Here is a 21,081-nt window from a genome sequence, read left to right as displayed (position 1 = left end):
CTTTTAGTATGATAATTTTTATAATCTTTTACTTAATTTTATATTTCTTTATATTTTTATAATTTGTTACGACTTTATAAAATTTTATAATTTTTTCTATATTTCTATATATTTTATAATTTTTACGATTTTATAAAATTTTATATTTTTTATGATTTTATAATTTTTAATAAAATTTTTAATATTTTTTATTTTTATATAAATATATTTTTATAAATTTTATTTTTATCATTTTGTCACATGTCACGTTGTGGTTGTGAAACGTAATGACTTTAATTAAAAAAAATTAAGGACAGTTTAAATATTTAATTGAGTGCAAAAAAGAAGAAGTAGAAGCTTAATTGCTTTTCTTGAAAATTTTAAAACTATTTTGATGCATTTTAAAAGTTAAAATATTTAATTAAGCAAAAAATAAAGATTTAATTTTTTAAAAAATTAAGATCTTATTGAAATATTATAAAGTTGAATTATATAAGTGAGTATAAAAAAAACACAGAAGCTTAATTATTTTTCTTGAAGAAATTTAAAGACATTTTATGCCCTTAAACCTAAAAGCAAATTCTTTGCGTACGTGATGCTCAAGCCAAGTCAATTCAACGGTTTTTAACTTTAATATTTTTGCAAAAATAATTTTAGTGAAGACCATGAAATTTATTTATTTTTAAATTTTTTTTACATATTTTTATTTTTATTTTTATTATGAACCCAAAAGAGTACAAAGAAAAAGTGAAAACGATAAAACCGAAGCTTCCCTACTGCCAGCCGCCTGCACAGCATATTGTCCATTGTTTTTTTCCCTTTTCGATTCTTTGATTTGAGAAAGGAAACAGGAAAAAATGGGTTCTTTCTTTTCATCCGATTCAACGCCAGAAAAGTCATCATCTTCATCTGAGCATTCAGGCATCCAAACCTTTCATTCATCACCCAGATGGCAACTTCACTTCAACTCTGTCAAAGACAGCTCACAGCTTGTACCTTTCTTTCTCAACCCTAAATCCTTTTTCTTTTGTGGGTTTTAAATGGTTGTTTTGATAATTATATGAAAAACCTGAATCTTGGTTTTTCTTTTCTTTTTCAGATGGTTATAGATTTCTCAGCTTCTTGGTGTGGGCCATGTAAATTCATGGAACCTGTTTTGAATGCCATGGCTGCTAAGTTCACTGATGTTCAGTTTGTAAAACTTGATGTTGATGAACTGCCTGTATGCATTCTATCCTTTTTCTTTCTATGTATACACACACACACACACATATGTACATCTATACATGATTTATAAGTATATTGTTTAAGGGTGCATTTAATGTACAGGGGAATGATGAAAAACATGTGATGAATCTGAAAATTTCTGAAACTTATTAGAAACTTTATAGGCCCCCATATCATTCTGTGTATTGAAAAGCACATTTCAATTAGTTGAATTGGATCATAGAGTCTGTATACTTGTAATTTGGATTGAAAAGATATACATCATCTTTTAGAGGTTAAAGGAAGGGGTATGATCAACCAATCTCAACTCAAGCTTATATTCAAGATGAGATCTTTCTTAAGCTCAAATTTTGTACTCAGCCCTGATTCGAGATAAAAATCAAATTGTTCGAGCTCACTCGATTAAGCACATGTGTTAAAAATGAGCTCAATTACTATATTTCAAATTTGAATTGTCTCTCGAGCTCAACTCCAAATTGCTCCTACTTGAATTCAGCTCCACTCATAGCTTGAGTTCAAGCTTGAGAATTCGCATTTTTTCAAGTTGAATCTTAGTTGCTTGTGAGCATAGGTGTGTTGTTTAGATATATATATATTTATTCCCTTGGTTTTTGTTGGTTCTTGGTGGGAATTTAGGATGTGGCACAGGAATTTGGGGTTCAAGGAATGCCAACTTTCGTGTTGCTAAAGAAAGGGAAGGAAGTGGATAGGGTGGTTGGAGCCCAAAAGAATGATCTTGAGAAGAAAATTGAGAAACACAGGGCTCTGGTAGCTGCTGCTTGAACTTTCAGCTTGTATATTCTCCATTAATAATGTCAAATGGGATTTCCCTGAATTTGATTATGTTTAAACTCTTTGTTGTGGAACAATGATTGGTTCCTCGCTTGCATTCATTTTCTTTTCATCGCCCCACAATCCCCCTTATGTGTTGCTTTAATGTTAACATGTTTATTCTTATGTATCCTGTCTGATGTTGAGTGGATCTAAGATTGGAAACTATATTATCCTTTTCCATTCACAAGTGTTTAGAAGGTACGAATCTTCTAACATGCATTGCTTGTTTCTGTTCTATTTGTTAAAAACTTATCTTTTGAAGGATTATAACACTATATCGACTAATCTCAACTGATAATGAAAAAAGGAGGATAAAGTGCCCGACCAACCAACTCATAAACCAAACCTACCAACCATCCGACATTTTTCTTTGATCAAATAAGAAAATTGCATTAATGAGAGAAAAGTTATACAATTTCCAAAATTCTTCCAACAACTTTCTTTTTGTTGAAAGTCTGGGGGGAAAAGTATTTACTCGAGCAAAGTGCTTAAGACCTCTCTTGGCCGTTATTTTAACCAGAGGTAAAAAAATGAAAACAAAGATGCATCAATGGTAAAACAAAAAGAATGGGAAAATTGAACAAAAAACCAAAAAGAATGGGAAAAACAAGTTAAAAGGAGGGAAATGGAGAACTAACTTCTTAGTTGTTACTTTCCGTTGGTATGAGCATTCTTATGGAAAGGCCAAAGATTTACCAGACGCTCAAGCACCAGGGCGCTTCTCAAGAAGTACCCAGAAAACCCGGCCGGAGTAGATGGAGGAGGGAAGTCTTCTGCTGGCATTGCAAATGGCCTAATCATCTTTTCCATTTTCTCTAATGTGAGATAGGATGCAACATCTTGCAGCCTTTCTGGACCCATTATCGGCAGCGTATGTTCCTGGTTCAGTGAAGCAGCCTTGCCATCGTTACTCTGTCAAAGCAAAAGATCAATGCCCACACATTAATTGCATCAAGATAAACTATGAATTCAATTCAACAAACATCAAGTCTGACAACATGGTAGATATATCCTACTATGATCACAAGTAACTGAAGAAATGGATCACACTCAAACAACAATCAGTTCCAACCAAAACCCATGATGAGCATCAACCTCACAATTAATAGAATATTTAAAGAATCAATGAAGTACATTTGCATTATTGTAGTTTCATGCGACCCACACACACGCAAGAAAAAGAAAAGGTAATCGCCAAAACCTTTAATAAACAATTACTATAGTTTAGGTTTGCTTTATGATGTTTAACATTAACTTCCATTGTTGATCATTCTTCCACGAGGGTTTTTCTTTGTACATAAGACAGTATTACTATTACCTCCAATGGGGATGAATCTGCACCATGGCTAAATGTCAACTCAATGCGGAACCGTCGTGGGTCTTCTAAAGCTACCTGTTTTTCAATTCCATATTTAATGTCAAAGATTCAAGGTGAAAGCCACTGTGTACTGTCTGAGAAAATACCTATCACCAATAGAATTAAAAAAAAAGAGGCACTAACCTCTGTGTTTTCAAACATTCTTATCACAATGTGACTCATGTAGTCAAGCTCTTTCGTTTTATACAAACTCTCCAAAGCGCTCTGGCAAACTAGACCAGCTTCTCCCTGAAGAGATTCATCTAGGTTGCAGTACCGAATTACATTCATGAGGGAATGAATATGCGATTCCTGTCAGAGAGTTGATGCCAAATGATGTAACACTGTAAGTAAATAGGTAGCAAATTTGGGAAGTCATGCAAATAAAGGCTGATGAGCAGGGCAAATGGTAAAGAACAAGCAAAAATAGTTGCTGAATGATTGAAAGAGGAAAGTTAGCTAGTTCTTTTACAGTTTGCACTTACTGATGTGAAGTAAAGGCGCGTTCGCAAGTGGCGCTCAGGTGTCATGACATTTGCATACCTGATTGAGTAAGAGTAAAATTTAAGAAGATAAAATAAAACATAGAGAACAAAGCATAAAGGTTCATATACGGACTTTGGGTCCAAACGGTATTTGGTCTCTTTATTATCATCATCATCTTGATCTATTGACATTTCACTTGTGGTATTAGATCTTCTTATGTCATCAGTCTTGATGGAAATGTTTGGTGGAAAAACTGTATTAGCCTTTGCAGTTTTGGTTGAGTTTGAACAGTTGTCTTGATTACACTTTACTTCAGCAACATGAAGGGCTTCTTCACGAGTATTCCTCAGATCAATCAAAATTTTGCCCAACAAACGGCGTGCAATCTGAAGGGACAGAATAAAAATCAGGACATCTTTAATCACACATCAGTACTAACAGTACTTCATTTGCATTATTGAAGGCTGCACAAATGTGCATTGCTGTTGAAGGGGGAATCAATAGTCGTGCAAAGATATTTTATCCCTACTAAATGAAGTGCCACATCCTCATTTAGATTTTTAGTCTTTGACTTAGTTCCGGTGCTCGGTAAACATACTAAAATTTTGATATTTTGTTCAAACCTATCTAATTGAATGAGACATGCTGCAAGGAAAAGGGATCACCTTTGAACCGATTTTTAGCTTCTGCTTTGGATTAATCCCATATTCATTAGGGATGACACCATCTGCAAGAAGCTGCAACAACAATTACACAGTGGACAATTAGGCCAAAAATGATGTGGTGATTAACAAGCGGGATTCATGTTTGATAATAAGCCTATTCCATTTTTCCACACTCCCAACACAAAAAACTGATAAATTTTATTATAGAGGCAAGGAAGCCAATCTAAAAAGCAATATGATGCAATCATCAAAATAAGCAAATGAGATTACGTGGATAAAGAGGTCGCAGATCAAAAGGCAAGTATAGCTACATGAGATTAAATACAGATAAATTGCTAATATAGCAATTATGAAAGATCAACATACATCTCTAAGGTCGTAAGTATTTTGTACCTGGGCAACTTTGAAGAGTTCATCCAAATCTTCTAGATTAAGATGCGCATTATGCAGAAGATCATATCTGTCAAAAATTAGATTAACAGAAAAAATATATAAGCAATCAGAAAGAAAAGCAGAAACATTAAACTTCTAAGAGCTGAGACCTTTTTATATTATGAATGTTTGAATTTTATAATCAAGATAGAAGAACACGCTTCAGCTTTAGGGGACTTGCATAATGATTTGTTAAGAAACATTAAATTTCTTGTTACGTGGTATCATTCATATATCATAATACAGCAATAATGCAAGCTCCCAACCCTTGATCAGCCTACAACGTCATCCTTGAGGGGTCAATCCAAGGAGTGCATTTCAATTTTGATGTGCAATGTTGGATGCAATTAGAATCATCCAACAAACTCCTTGAAAAAATCATGGAACAAATTAAAAGGAATAAATCAAAGAATATATAAAAAAAGAAATTAAAATTTGAGCAAGGAAAAGAGGAGGCAACTTGCAAAGATAAATTCTTAAACCAGGAATAAAGGATATGTCCACATATGCTTTCTGAATTATAAAATTTGTTGAGCATAGGGTATTCTAACAAAATTTTATTAATAGAATGAAGCAATTACTCACTTGCAAGAGTCATAAACATCAGGAATTTGAGTTATATCAAAACGTCTGCATGAAAGTCCAATGTTAGCAAATACAATAAAGCCCTTCATATAAAATCTAAATGATAGGAAATATGATGAAACTGACAGCATATTTAGATACCTGCACCACAAGTATGATCAAGAAGAAAGGTAGATACTTACTCTTTACGTTCATTATACAAATCTCTTTCAAGTTTTTTCCACCGAGCAAACATCAAAAGGAATCCCTCACTACCACAAGGCAATCCAGCAGCAATACGATCAATGTCAATATTTGTCTTACCAAGTGCCTTTGCTTGGTCATATGGGAGAATCACATCATACGGGCTTGTCTCAGCAAGATTCTCATCTTCATGCTTGGCAAGTACTCTGACTTGTTCAGTAACCTTCTTAGTCAAAGTTACCTGCATATAACAGGTATAAAATGAAAAAAGAGGAAAAAGTAAAATAACTTATTAGGGCAGTAAAGTTTTATATTGCCCCACCTAACCTCCTCCAGTGACTTGGAAATGAGCTAGAACTGATAGGTAAAAAGATCTGAAGGTGTCAATCCACTGTTCCATATTTAATTGAAATGGTGAAAATTACCAGTTTGGGAAGGAGCTCAGAAGCATTAGAAGGCAATCCAGCTCCATCAACCATCCAAGGACACTCAGATGTTCCATTACTAGGAATTGTCCTTGCACCTGAAGTTATAATTTCATTCAGTCTAGTCTGCAAAACAAAAAGATAGTCTAAAGCTGCACTCAAAAAGATCTGAAGATTGTTAAACATGAAACAATAGTTTAACACCTTACATGACCATTCATGTTTATCCTTATACCCTGTTCTAGGGGGAAGTGCATGGTGGTAACTCATGGAACCCATGTATCAGAACAAGGTACTACAAAGTACCATATAGAATACAATGAAGTCAAAGGTGATAACTAAAGACCATACAACTAAGTAACATGTCCTTAAAATTATAAACATTATTAAGCACACACTTAAAAGTTAGAACATAACTTTTAAGTTGTTCATGAACATTGTCTCAAAGTCTCTTTTAATCAAAGTGATGCGAAGTTTCTACAATAGACACATTATGTAGAATCGAATTTGACCACAAGCTAGATGTCAATGTGCTTTCCCCATGTTTTTAAGCCCAAAGGGAGTGCACATGAAGGAGCATGTTAGCAAAGGGAAGTATACAATCCACAATTGGACTCTCAAGTCCTCACCTAGCGGCTTAAAGTTTTTAGGAGTTATATACAGATTCCTAAACTCAAAGCCGGGAAGAAACGCATAAAAATAACACACATAGCTATTAGTAGCATTAACAATCTTAGGGGTAAACTCCTCACTTTAAATTTGGCCAAACTTATAAAAGCTTGCTCATGTTCTTTATTTGTTTTTTCCCTGAATAGCCATGATCCTTTTAATGGTTGCAAGTAAAAAATGAGATATAGAATGCTCAGAAAATCTGCTTTCCAACTGTTAAATTCCAGCATCCAAAAGGAATTTCCCATGCATCTTCTTATTATTGTAACTTTCAAATCAACTAATGCCTGAGAATGTTTACAGCTAGATCATCAATATTAAAAGAAAACCTTTTATGTTAGTTCTTAATTTGACACTTAATGTTTAGAGAAAAAAAAAAAAACCAAGAGTATGATGCAAATTTGAAAAGTTTCAAACGTCCATGAGAGAACTTTAGTTGATTCTCTAGATTATAGACAACTTATTCAAGATCATAAATAGACCTGTTAAAAGCTCTCCTGTTGATCCAACCACACTTTAATCAATTTATGCAGCATAATAGTTTTTATACTCGACGGATAGATAAATCAATCCATTTACCAAGCCAAGAATTCTAGTTTACTGAATTGTCATATGATATAAAAATTGCTTGTCAAATCAAGGCAAGAGGAGATACAAACCTTCGCTTTTTCCATCTCAATGCTCGCATTCTCAAGTCCGTCTAACATAGAGGAGTCCTTGCTAACAAGGGAGACCTTGATAAGATAACCAATTCAGTCATGCAAGCTCAATGTCAAAAGGCAGAATGAACTTGTTAAGGAAACATTACAAACCAGGATTGGCGTTAGCTGCCCTTCAAGGTCAAGTAGGCCTTTAGCAAAAGCAGCTGCAGACATCTGTTAAATGATTTAATTTAAAAACCTACTGATGATGCCAAATGGCAATGGAAATAAGCATTTGGTAACTAAGCTCAGAATGAAGCACAAATAGTCAGATCAACAATTTGTGAATAATGAGAAGATGAAATTATATATACTCATTTACCACTCAAAGCATACCTACCTGCACACGGCCCTCATCAGAACTGTAAATTTTCAGATCATGACGATATGTACTATGTAGGCGAAGCAGGCCAGTACCTTCACCTGTAATTTTATAAAAATTCGTCACGAAAAGATTCATACAACTAAAATTATCACTATTTTATCTACCTGGCACATATAACACACGTTACACTCATATAGGTTGCAGAAAACCATTAACAGTCAAAGGTTAGAATTGATTGTAGTGACCTGGATACATATTATTTCGGAAATATCTACCCAGTTCTTCTGCCTGCATGGTAATGAGAGACAAAAAAAATCAAATAGAAAAGAAAAGGAAAATCAAACAAATGAAGAGAGAAATTTAGTGAAACTTTTATCCCTCTCAGCCTAATGAATTTCCTTCCTTCCAACCTTAGATGTCTTAAAAATGAATGCCCACTTTAAATTCACTATGCCCTTCTCATTTTGAACTTTCCAATGCTACCCTCACTTAAATTCAAATAATTCTTCTTAACTTTCAGGGGTGGTTTAGCATCTTAAGTGAAAAGTGACATTACAACTAAAGAATAATTTGATGAAATAGTTGAGAGCTCAATTATTACCTGCTTCCTCCCAGCATGTGTAAGCACACCCCCATACTTAAGAACCATCAGAGCTTCAACAGGCCGTTCTTCTTCACCTTCACCATTACTTTTTTGAACTTTAACCCACTTAAGGGGCTTTAATTGAACCTTTCTGTAAATACCAGAAAAATGTCCCCCCTGGAAACCAAAGAATTTATTATGTAACAAACAGCCCAAATAAACAATTAAAAGAAAAGGGAAAAAATAGTTATATACATGTGTGTTGTGTGTATAAAGAAATGTTACATTTATGATAATGAAGGAATAAAGAACCGTGAACTTCTCTATCCACAACACAGAGATCATTTGAAGAGCAAAGTAACTAGAACAATAAAATGAAAATCCTAGACTAGAGCTAATAGATTGATAAAGCAAGTAATTTCAAGATAAGTTTGATAACCTCCTCAAGTACTGCCTTAACTTGACGAAGCTTTTCAGCATGCTCAAGATCTTCAGCTTCATTATCACTTCCAACACCTGGTCTATATCACATAAATAATCAACATTGAATCATTACCAATTTTCAAAATAAGTTCTAAATGTTCCATTTCATAATGTGCTTTCTTATGAAGAAAAGTAAAGCTATGCAAATATTTCTTGAGATAGTATACAGCCCCCCTTCCCCAACCCCTAAAGAATACAAAGAAAGAAAGCCTTCAAAGTTACTATAACATAACAGAACGATAGCTGAATTTATTTCTCCTTTTTTTTGTTCCAGCTCTCAAAACCGTGTCTTCTCCCTTTTAATCTAACCAAGGAGCACTAATCACCTTCTCAATTTCTCTTTATCCAATTTAACCATAAAATCACTAGTTTGCACCCACAATATAGCCAAAATTTTCCTCATTTAAAGCAACCCAAAATTCTATCCTACTAAATTTGTTGCAAATCCTCTTCCTGTCCGGTAAAAATTAACCATTACAAACTTTTGTTTTCATTCCTTTTGATGTTGAGATGTTGGAAGGGGAATATCTGAAAGTGTTTCTGCTAGATCAAAAACGAAGTATGAAATATGAAGAGCAACCTGGGTACAAGCATCCTTGTGGCATCTAATAAATCTTGCAGTTCAACAGCACTTTTAAGTTTTGTCTGAAAAAGTGATGACAAAGAATAGGTTCTTAGACAACAGAATTACCAGCAGAATAAATATAGGGTATACAAAACTGAAATAGTCACCTCAGATCTGGGTCGTCCCCCATTGTACTTTAGCATCAAGTTTAGAAGATTTTCCTCAGTAACCTTCAATTTCACCTTCTGCTTGGGAGTTCTATCACCACTGCTCAATGAGGATAGTTAGTTTAACAATGAAAAGTTGAGTGTTCTAACAAACCAAAAAAGAAACAGCAAGGAAAGTGTAGTAACATACTGTCGAATAACAACTATAACACAACGTAGCTCCTCAGACTGCCCAAATGAACCAATGACTCCACTTCCTTGGCGTGTAAGTCTTTCAGAAGGCTGGACAGGCTCATTTACTTTCCATGGTAATGTTGGTGGTATTACTGAAGAAAGATGAGGTGCTTTTGCATCTAAAAACATCTTCCTCAACACACAAGCAGCATCATCATAATACCTGTATTGGACTGTAAGTCTAATTCATAACAAATGAAAAAAAAAGGAGACGTGACAGTAGTAAGTTAAGAAAAAGGAAAAATAAACACCAGTTCTACCAGTGAGTCTATCAATAGAAATTGATTAAATGAATACAAAAAAGAAACGAACATGCAAGCTTTAACTAAACTCCTTTTCCCCCATAATATATAAGGAGAAACAAAGCTTTGGATGGAAGCTTTTTGTTATCTTCCTAATAATTGGTAAACCAAAATCCATGGTTGACTTGTAGCAGTTATCATTAACACCTTGAATATTTTACATTGAAAGTGGAATCTAGCTCAATTTTATTGCATCTAACAACTGCAGAAGCATTTCTTTATAAAAGTCCAAATAATTGGTGAGCAAGTTATACTGCACTTAGTTTCATTGACTGAAAAATACTAGATAAGTTACATTGGAAACATAATAAAGCACGCACAGAGAATAGACAAGAAAAGAAAATAGAACACCAAGATCAAGCACTTAGACTTTGCTTGCTGGGTAGGAAGGATGGAAAAGGGGTAAGTACGGAAAATTTGCTAATCCAATGGTTAGGTTTCATAAATCATACTTTGTAGCTTAACCATTGGATTGACAACTTTTTCATATTTATCACTTTCCATCATCCGCACTGTGCAACACCTTAAAGACATCAATATATTCAGGGCCAGCATGCACACATGCGAGTTTTTTCCTTTCTCCTCTTTCTGTCTGTGATACATGATATAAGGAAAATTAAAATTAAATGACGAAGAGTGATTACTTTACACGCACAGACAGAAAATAATAACTGAGATATTGCATTCAAGACAATATGTAGCGTAATCAAACGAAAAATAATGATATGAACAACACCGTGTATAATCACAAGACAAGAAACTAATACTTGTGTGAATTTTTCACAAAACTCCATCCATTCACATCACAAGCATATGACCGCCCCTCAGAACGCAAAAGATCAAACCCACACACCTGCAAGAATTCAAACCGGTTATTAAAACGGTATGCCATATAAACCATTACAAATGGAGATATTAAGAATCAAACCTAAAACCAACTGGAAATAGGTGAAGGGACACAACTTCAATAGAAGACTACAGGAAACTTGACACTTAACAAATGTAGAATAACACCTAGTAACACTCCCCCTCATGCGTAGCTCACAAGATCTAAATGTGGACAACATACCAAAGCTCATCAACCTCACATGGGGTCAGGTAGGGAGAACAAAATAACAAAACTAGGGCCTTGATATCATGTTCAGCATATGACCTGATATCAATTGGTAATAAGTGGAGGGGCCCAACTTTGATACAAGACCACAAGAAACCTAATATTTAACAGATGTGGGATAAAACCACTTAATAGAGAAAAACAAATCTTGATTTAGGTTAAGCATTTCTGTCAACACCAGGAAAGCAGATACCTCTTAATAAACCCCGTCTTCTAAGTTTATTTAAAAAGAAAAGGTGGTTACAAGTGCCAGAAGACAATATATGTTTTTTTCCTACAATTGCATGAAAGCATTCTTCATAAATCCAACTGATAGTAACTTTAACATGCGAACAAATCTTTTAACCCCATTACTTAAAACTTAGTTGGAAAAGGAAAAACTAAAATATGATGGTAAAATATATAACAAAGAAATGAGTGCCAATAATATCTCAACAAAACTCATCGTTTCAAACCATCAGAAACCAGAAGACAAAAAGCTAAAGTTGCAAGAAAAGCAAAACAAATATTATAAGTAATTTCCGGTAGATATCATATCGCAGAAAAAACATTGCCATAAAAAGATATGGATCAAAAACCAAGGCAAATTTCACAAATAAGATGGAATAGACATACCGCTTGCCTAAATGCAATGCAAACTTCCCTAGCCATTTGCTTCTCATTAGGTGTCAGCAAAACAGGATATCTGATCTGTCATTAGATAATTGAGATATGTTCAAACATCATATATTCCAACCTCCATGTGAAAATCAAATAGCAGTGAATCGGTTATGTTAGAAAATAAGGTAGTTATTATGTAATGTGCGAAATGTTCTATGTTAGTAATAACTAAAAAACCTTCTGCATTAGTTATGTAGCCAATAAGATAGCTGATTATGTAATGTATTATACATTCTATGCATCGATAATAATTAATTAACCCTTCCATCATTTTCACTCTGCAATTAAAGGAAGTGATCTGCCACAATGCAAAACAAATAATATAAAACATTACAGGAGCAAGATAGACCCAAATTACAGCTTTTTGCATATGATCTTTTACATATGATTTTCCTGCTAAATTATTGACTTGACCATCTATTTTATTGGCCCTTCTTCACTCTGCAGCACCATAAAGGTAAGGGCAATGATTTAAGTCATTTCGCTGGATCAAAACATATCAAGCAATATGTACATCATAAGCATGTCTTAGTTATGATTAACTTCTTTTATAGATGTTAGTTATGATTAACTTCTTTTATAGATGTCTTGCATATACTTTACTTTCAATATATTTTCACCAGGTAACATGGATTTAATCTCTTTAGCATGACAGAATCCAACTGAAACAATCTCCTAATAATTTGAATCCAACAAATATTGTTCATCATCCACTTCAACTCTCAAAGATGATTAAAAAAACCACTGTTTTAACTTGAAACTACATGCTAATCTGCAGATAAAACATCCCTCCATAGCCCAAGCACTAAAAGAGTAAATGATAAGAGGTTGCTTGACAATCAAGAATTGACGAAGAAACAAGTGATTGTCAAGGAACCAAAATGACCAGAAAGTGGGATTTCTGAGTATGTGCTCAGGTGCATACATCAAAGAGAAGAAGTAAAGAACATGCTTGATTAATATATTACCAAATACTTACTTCTTTTCCATCAGGATTTCTCATAACAACACCATCAACAACAGGAGACTTCCTAGCCTCAGCATGTGCATATTCAGGACCAACAGTATAGACCTATATTCATTTGACAGGATAAGCAGACAACCTTGCCAATAAGAGAGACAGACAGAGAGAGAGAAAGCGGCAATATGACTATCACTAAAAGTTCAAAAAAAGATCCAGCCGAACCATAAAAAACAAATGTACAGTCTGCATATAGAATAGTTGATTCTTCCTAATGCAAATAACTGCCTAATCAACTGATATTCAATACCTAACTAATACTATAAAAGTTCGCAGAAACAGCAAATGCGAAGCTACCCTTATACGCTGTTCCCTCCACTCTCCTAGTCAAACAGAGTTAAATGTAAAGAGTGCACTATTGAATGCAGAAAAGTCTGCAACAATAATAAGAATCAGGTTTCATATAATAACCAATCAAAGTAAACTAAATTAACTACAAAACTTGTACGCCAAAATGTACAACCTTGACATCTGTTCCTCCAGTTGGCATAAACTCCTCATATATATAAGAACCTTCACGTCTTACTCTTCTAACTTCAGGATGGAACTCACTTGATCTGTTTCCAACCTACAAAAGAGAAACTATACCACATTATAACCATTTGCCAGTAGAATATCAAAACAATCATGAACAGCTATTTGGCATATTGGCTGCTGCATTTACAACAGTTTGCCCCTTAAATCAGGCAAAAAAGTTAAAAGCATTTCCCAGAAAAAGGCTTATAAAATCCATATCAGAGCTTCAAACATAACAAGAACGTTCTAGCCAGAAGTTCAAGATAATATTCAGACCTTCCTAAATAATTCCTTCATGCCTCCACCTGCTGAGCTAGGGTAATAAATCATTATACTATGATCATCCCCTTCAAAAAAAAAAAAAAAAATCGGTTAACATACAGGCAAAACTGGAAAAAGAGTTGCAATGAAGCCAGATTGGTGGCGCAGTTACGAATATCAAAGAACAGGAATCCTCCCAAGTGTCATGAATTAGGTTTCAAGACTCAACTTCATGAACCTATTAAACTGGTAAGATAATTTTAAAACTGAACTAGGTAAGCATATGGGTTTGTAGATGCAAATGTCTTAACAATTTTCATAAGGTGGATGGTTGTTATTCAACATACCATAAAATCAATAAGCAGATCTTATATTTTCATTCAAAATCCTTTTTTTTCAGAAAAATGGTGTATAAGAAACCAAAAAAAGAAAAAGTATGCCCCTTTAATTCTATAGATCAAGCCAGTCAATAAAAAAAATATTATGTAAGGAAACAGTTCTCTAAATACATTGCACATGCAATAACTTTATTGATCCTTGCCCCATACTATATACAAACAGAAAGAACATATTTAAATATTGTCAGACGAGAATGAAATTAATGAGCAATAGATTAAGTGTCCAGTATTTGATCTTTTTTCAAGAACAAAAAGAATAGACGCTTTAACATACTCTTCAAATTGCAAGTCAAATTTTATGGAAACAAGAAAAAGGCCACAAAGAACCACATTAAGTTCATGCTTAGGATACCAGTGAGGAGCTAACAGATGCAAGAAGATAAACAGAAGTTTAAGGACCAAACTCACCATCAACAGGCTTTTCCACAAATGGCTTCCAAAAACGATTTCCATGGACCTCAACATAATCTTCATCTTCAATAAAGTAATCCAGCTCTTGGTATGGTTCTTCTCTATTTACAAGGGCATATCTTGGAACAGAGATACCAAACATTTCAAGTCGCTTGAATCCCAAAATAATAAGGTTAGTCTTTGTCAATCAACTGCTATAATATCATACATTTCAACCATTTATATAGTCAGTTCTCAGATAAGCTAAAAGGATAATGGTTTTGCTCAAAGAATAGAAGCTTTGACCGATTATGATATAGATCTAGCCTTAATCTTCCTGTCAACCAATATTCAAACTTTACAATATTACATGGGGGACAGGAGAACCAAACTACCACTAAGAGCCTCTCACCTACATTCCAAAGGATGAAGGTTTAGGACTATGAAAAGCAACATATATGACCTAAAAAAATTGCCACAAAGTACTTAGGTGAGGTGGAGTGGTCTTGGTTTTTCTAACTGGAAAAGGGTCAAAACCACAACGTCAAGATGGATGCTTAGGATGTATACCTCGTATACCTTCCGTCGATCATGAAGAAGGTGTTGTGGCTCCAACTCATTCACAAGGAACGGTCTGAATCATAGAGCAGAAATAGTAGGAAAACATAATTAATTACTGCTTGCTTGGTATAGAAAAGAAGAAATTGTTATTATTCAAAGAACTAGAATGACCAAAACAATGTAATAAACTTGTAGATGTTCTATAGATTAAAAAATTGGAACTGTGGCAGAAATTAGCTTTCTCTGATCTTTAAGAGATTGATTCTGCTGAAAAAAAAAAACACATAGTTGAGATGGAATAATCTGATCGTGGCTCCAGTTACACGGAAGGATAGATATAAGTTAAATTGACTATAAATAGGGCTAAAGTTACTGGAGGTCTAGACTCTAATAGTGGATACCATGGCACTTAATAAAACAGCCATACTGTGGTACTTTCCCTTGCAATCATGCAAAAGCAAAACTTTAGACTTTCCCAACCTAAACTAGAGAGATATTAATTGATCATCACCTTGAACATAATTATCTTCTGAATTTCAAAAAGTAATCCACTGCTCTTGAGCATTCACTAACACTCCATTTGGATTGAGACCTAATACTTTTATATCTATGGACCTCATACCTCATCATATTGATGGATTGATGCTGATGAGTTAGACCCAAGATCCAATCAGAATTAATATAAATAATTAACTTTTAATGGAATCTAATTTTAAGACCTATGTACAAAAGAAAATATCAGAATTTTGAAGTAATCATCATGGCTCTGAATTCTTTAATTTTTTAAGGCGTTACTTGACCAACATTTAGCACATTACTTGTAGCCAGATAGGAAAGTATGACAGTCAAAAAGTTATTCTATCATTATGTTAAGTTTCCCACATTGAAGTTACAAATCGATTCCCTATTGTGAACATGCAAATAGAATACATGCATACAAAATTAAATATATATATATATATATAAGAACTTACTTCCTTAAAGCAGCATATTCTTCAGCCTTCTTTAGGGGAAATCCAGAGGAGTAGAATGCAATTAAACAATCACAGATTGGCCAGCTGAAACAAGCAAAATTACAAGAAATTACGACCTCTCAGCTAGGTAAGAAAAACAATGTGAACCTTGACCGTTTGAGTTTGATAACAAGAAGTACACTCATTACACAAATATGGACATCTCCCTCCACATCCTCCAACTTAACTCCCTCGAAAAATCATATAATCATCCAATGAAAGGAGACAGGGTAAGTTATGATCTCAAATCACACAGTTGCTCAGACTCAAACTATACCTTTCGAAGAAAAAACAAATGACAAGACAATAAATCAATAGGAAGATAACAGCTAAAAGTGAAGACTTCAAATTTTTCAACATAAATGCAACCGTCTATTTACTGCTTTCAACTGGAAATTTAATGAGCAAATCTGTGGATCCCCTCCACCCCTTTTTTCTTCTTCCTTTCTTTTGTCTTCTAAGTTTAAAATAAAAATAAATAAATGATAACGACACCAACAATACCAATTGTAACCAAATAAAAAATATCACAATGTAAATCTGAGACAATGTGATTCCACTAATTAACCAAAAATGTACCTTTCTATAGGATCTTCAAGAATAACCCTATCACCGAAATGGAGAATCTACAAGAAGAAAAAAAGAAAGACATTGCAATGCAAGAAATCCATAAGAACAAAACAACAAAACATTTTTCTTGAAGTACATATCACCGAAATGGAGAATCTACAAGAAGAAAAAAAGAAAGACATTTCAAAGCAAGAAATCCATAAGAACAAAACAACAAAACATTTTTCTTGAAGTACATGCGTCCAGCACTCATATCTTATGCATATTCGGACATGGATGTAAGAAATATGGCCGTTGAAGTACCCTTCAACTGACATGGAAAAAAATTTAACATGCATGTGTTGAACACATATCATATCCAATACTTAGACCCAAGTTTGATTAACATAGGGTGCAATATAGCACACACTAACAAACTCCAGCATATCATTCCAAACACTTAATTAGAGTTTTACCAAAAAATAAAATTTACATATTTCATCAATGTAAATGAGCAAACCATGGTTTATCCATTTATATTTCCCGTAAACTAATTCACGTTACATCAAATTCAACTCATACATAAATAAAACAATTCTAATTCAGATTAATTTAAAGTTTAAAAGTTATATCTGATCTACCTCAAATTCGCCAAAAGCCTTAATCCTGTCCAAAATCTGTCTCATTGGAGCTGAAAAAGCCTGAAAAAAGAACAGGAAATGTTTTAAAAGCTTAAAATTTAAGCATTAACACATAGCAATAAATAATAAATTATATTACTATACAAAGTCACACGTCGTCCAACTATATTATATTTTTTATGAAAAAATTATAATTTTTTCATATATTTAGTAGAAAACTCGAGCGAACAAAAGAGACAAGGACCTCGCTTCCGCATTTCACCTTCTTTTCCATGACGCAAATTCCAACAATTATCTTCTTATATCCTCTTCCATCTCCTGCTCCTACCATCTCTGAATCTTCCTTTTACTCTTTATATCTCAAAAAAGAAAAGTAATCTCAGCGAACAAAAAAGAACACTGCGACGGAAAACTCTTCCGCTGTGAATCACCGCCAGAACGCAAATCGGAAACTTCCAGGTATATATATTATCATACGTATAATATAAGATCAAGAAGAAGTAAAAAATAAAATAAAATAAAACAGTGAAAACGGGAAAAAAAAAAGAAAGAAAAAACAGAGAAAGCGATTCAGCGAAGAATAAAGAAGGCAAGGCGTTGAGTAAGTCGCGAGAAATATCGGAGAGGAAAATGAGATGGAACGCTTTCCAAGCCGAACAAAAATGAAAAACTTCTATTTTTTGAATTAAAAATATATTTATAGATTCATTTTAGTATTGAGGGAGGGGGTGTTTGGAGTGGAAAGATATTGGATTCCGGAATATTCAAGTGGATGATGATTTTGCTTTGTGACAGGGACGTGCAAAGTTTACGGGGTTTTTTTGGTAAATTTCTTACCCTTTAAATTCTAACTACATCTCCTACTTTAAAGCTTATATCAATTAAACCTATTGCTTTCACATTGATACATTATAGGTATGTATGTACGCATGTATTTTTAAATTTTTAATTATTTTACATACCACTTAACTGCGAAATGAAATGACTTAATTGGTATAAACTTCTAATTTTGACAATGTGATTAAAACATTTTAAAGTTTGAGAATCAATTTAAAATATTATTTGTAGTTTTAAAATGTTTGGTACAATTTTAAGGGCTAACCCAAAATTTGGCATGGGTCTCACTCCTAAAATGAATTTTTTATTTAAATTCTTTAAAATTTTAAAATTTTAAATTAGTAAAGATAAAATTATACTTTATTCCCCAAATGATAAAATTTTAATTTAACCATTAGAAAGTTACAATTTAATTTTGACTCTTAAATAATTTTCTAACTTTGCCCTTGTACAATTTACTATTTTTCATAAGTTTAATAGAGTGTTTAATTTTGAATTTTCTTTAATATAAAATAAATATATAATAAATTTAATATTTTTAATCATAACATAAAAATAAGTTGTTTTAGATTTATTAATTTCAACTTTCATTATGTACTAATTTCAAACTAATATAAAAATAGTATAATACAAAAAGTTTATATTTGGTAGATTCACATCTCTTTTATATATTTATTTTTAAAAATTTGTAGTAAAAGTTTAAAACCATACATAAACTTTGATCAAATGTATAATTAGTGATGACAATGGTGCAAGGTGAATTGTTGTCCACCTCGACCTCGACCCTAAGTTCTACTCTCGTCTCTCGACTCTAACTCGATCCTGACATTAAAAAAATAAACTTGCCCTAACCTCAACTCAAAATTTTATTAAAAGCCCGATTTCGACCCATCCTGATGGAAGTTTATTTTATTTTATTGTTTCAAATTAACCAATTCTTTGATTATAAAACAATTCATTCTAATATGTTGAAATCTTTTATTATGAAACAATGTCTTGAGAACGTGCTAACTATTTTTTATTTGCTTACTTGATAATATAAATTATGTATATTAGTCACTTTGCTAAATCTGATTCAATTGGAGCTATTAGTTCAGGAAGTAAGAACAATAGTGCAGTAGGCAGTAGATGAATTTATATAAGACGTTTAAAGCTATTTACTTGCCTACAATAGATGAGTTTATTCAATCAATGGCTCCATGTAAATAGCACAAGATAAACACTATTACATTGTCACATACGAATTTTGTATTTGGTTCTTTTCTACAGGTTTATGTCCCTTTCAAGCATCCAATGTCTAATTTCAACTATCATTACTTTAGTGTAATCACTAACAACCACTGCCAGAAATCAAGTACATAAATTTACAGCCCATAAAATCATTTAGGGGTTAAATCATAAATAAAAATAAAATGAGGAGTAATTTTGTAAATATCCCAGGGTAGGGCAGTCTAAACTCAATCTCGATTCGATCCGGCAACTTTAAAAAAAGGGATAATGTCACATTTGGTACCTATACTTCCATAAAATGTCCATATGATGCCTGTACTTTAAAAATGTCTAATATAGTACTTGAACTATTAATTTGTGTATTATTTGGTACTTGGTACTTTTATAAAATGTTTAATGTGGTACCCTACTTTGAAAATGTCCAATGTGGTACTTATATTTTGAAAATGTTTAATGTGGTACCCTAACTATCAATCTGTGTATTATTATAATATATAGAATTAACACCTTTAGTAAATGCTAAATCAACCAACGAAAATTTGACATATAAATTTTTCCAAATCATTAATATCACATGAATAATAATATTATGAAAATAGATAATAAAGCATAAAAATGGAATTAAATAAACTAAATTTTAAAAATAACTATATCTAAACAATATAAGTTTAACTTTAAAAATCATCATTTTTAACTCAAGATTACTTAGATTTTGTTAAGAACCCTAAATTTTCCAAAATTTATATAAGCCAAAATTTCCCCAATTTTATGTCTCTTACTTGACTTATTGAGCTTGAATAAAAGTTTGAATACCTTGATCTCAAATATCATTTCATTTTTTTTTCCATTTCACATAATATTATGTTATTCATATGGAATTGTTGATTTGAAAAAATTCATGTGCCAATTTTCATTAGTTGGCTTAGTATTTATTATGGGTGTTAACTTTAGATACCATAATAATACATAAATTGATAATTCAAGTACTACATTGAACATTCTCAAAGTATAAGTACCACATTAGACAATTTATGAAAGTACAAGGACTAAATAATACACAAATTGATAGTTCAGTACCACATTGGACATTTTATGAAAGTACAAATAGCAAATAATACACAAATTAATAGTTTAGGTATCAAATTGAACATTTTATAAAAGTACAAAACTAATCACTAACACAATTATTGATATAACACTAATTTACACTAACATGATGCATGCACAAATAATTATATTTATTCAATATAAAAATAAATTAATGTATTTTATTTTTAAAATGTATGTAATTGAATCAAAATTAGTGTTTCATGTATATATTTGAACAACTATCAAAGTTTCAAGTGTATGATTGCATCAAATCATAGTTCATGTATCAAATTGTATCTTATATGATAGTTCATGTCTAGTTTTAATATTTATCCCAATTTTTATTGTATCCTATATACACTTATCATCATCCCAACCCTACTTGTAGAATTTTTAAATTCTACTAGTAATGTACCAAATATTTTCCCATATAAAAACTGATAAAAGTATACTAATGTTTCAAATTTTATACAATACCTATTATTAAAATATCAAATTTTTACTATATTATAATAAAACTTTGATTGACGTGTAAAGCACTTAGTTTACATCGACTAAAGTTTCAAATAAAACTATTTTAATTTAAGATGAGATCTACT

At 32.5% G+C, this 21,081-nt stretch overlaps 2 protein-coding genes across 3 annotated transcripts; one reads left to right on the top strand and one right to left on the bottom strand.

The window, feature by feature from the left end:
* Positions 1–639: 639 nt before the first annotated feature.
* Positions 640–2,227, top strand: LOC108460258 (thioredoxin H2-like). Its single transcript, XM_017759692.2, has 3 exons — positions 640–971; positions 1,079–1,201; positions 1,843–2,227. The coding sequence occupies exons 1-3, from the start codon at positions 837–839 to the stop codon at positions 1,987–1,989; spliced, it is 405 nt and encodes a 134-aa protein (XP_017615181.1). The 5' UTR covers positions 640–836; the 3' UTR covers positions 1,990–2,227.
* Positions 1,874–18,160, bottom strand: LOC108460256 (inositol hexakisphosphate and diphosphoinositol-pentakisphosphate kinase VIP2-like). Of its 2 annotated transcripts, none has more exons than XM_017759689.2 (30): positions 17,571–18,160; positions 17,327–17,386; positions 16,716–16,762; positions 16,098–16,181; positions 15,133–15,196; positions 14,581–14,734; positions 13,790–13,860; positions 13,461–13,565; positions 12,956–13,048; positions 11,932–12,006; positions 10,970–11,055; positions 9,857–10,063; positions 9,667–9,766; positions 9,515–9,579; positions 8,891–8,972; positions 8,470–8,628; positions 8,114–8,156; positions 7,884–7,966; positions 7,655–7,717; positions 7,502–7,576; positions 6,174–6,299; positions 5,748–5,989; positions 5,566–5,610; positions 4,942–5,008; positions 4,549–4,620; positions 4,016–4,269; positions 3,883–3,940; positions 3,542–3,709; positions 3,359–3,433; positions 1,874–2,952 (listed from the first exon to the last, which is right to left on the bottom strand). In XM_017759689.2, the coding sequence occupies exons 1-30, from the start codon at positions 17,655–17,657 to the stop codon at positions 2,689–2,691; spliced, it is 3,174 nt and encodes a 1,057-aa protein (XP_017615178.1). In that variant the 5' UTR covers positions 17,658–18,160; the 3' UTR covers positions 1,874–2,688. The 2 variants fall into 2 exon arrangements, with proteins under 2 accessions (XP_017615178.1, XP_017615179.1); XM_017759690.2 differs by having other exon boundaries at positions 17,589–18,160.
* Positions 18,161–21,081: the final 2,921 nt, after the last annotated feature.

This window comes from Gossypium arboreum, chromosome 4, assembly GCF_025698485.1.
Source record: "Gossypium arboreum isolate Shixiya-1 chromosome 4, ASM2569848v2, whole genome shotgun sequence".
Classification (NCBI taxonomy): domain Eukaryota; kingdom Viridiplantae; phylum Streptophyta; class Magnoliopsida; order Malvales; family Malvaceae; genus Gossypium; species Gossypium arboreum.
Note: the sequence above shows the minus strand (reverse complement) of the source record. Positions and strands in the feature narration are given on the sequence as shown.

What these genes read in the sequence shown, in the direction of transcription:
- LOC108460258 (XM_017759692.2), top strand. Translation starts at nt 837, where the DNA reads ATGGGTTCTTTCTTTTCATCCGATTCAACGCCAGAAAAGTCATCATCT. An exon ending in TCAAAGACAGCTCACAGCTT is followed by an intron (nt 972 to 1,078) that starts GTACCTTTCTTT and finishes TTTCTTTTTCAG; the next exon opens with ATGGTTATAGATTTCTCAGC. An exon ending in TTGATGTTGATGAACTGCCT is followed by an intron (nt 1,202 to 1,842) that starts GTATGCATTCTA and finishes GTGGGAATTTAG; the next exon opens with GATGTGGCACAGGAATTTGG.
- LOC108460256 (XM_017759689.2), bottom strand. Translation starts at nt 17,657, where the DNA reads ATGGTAGGAGCAGGAGATGGAAGAGGATATAAGAAGATAATTGTTGGA. An exon ending in TGTGGAAAAGCCTGTTGATG is followed by an intron (nt 13,861 to 14,580) that starts GTGAGTTTGGTC and finishes TTTTTTTTGAAG; the next exon opens with GGGATGATCATAGTATAATG. An exon ending in CCGAAATAATATGTATCCAG is followed by an intron (nt 7,967 to 8,113) that starts GTCACTACAATC and finishes ATAAAATTACAG; the next exon opens with GTGAAGGTACTGGCCTGCTT.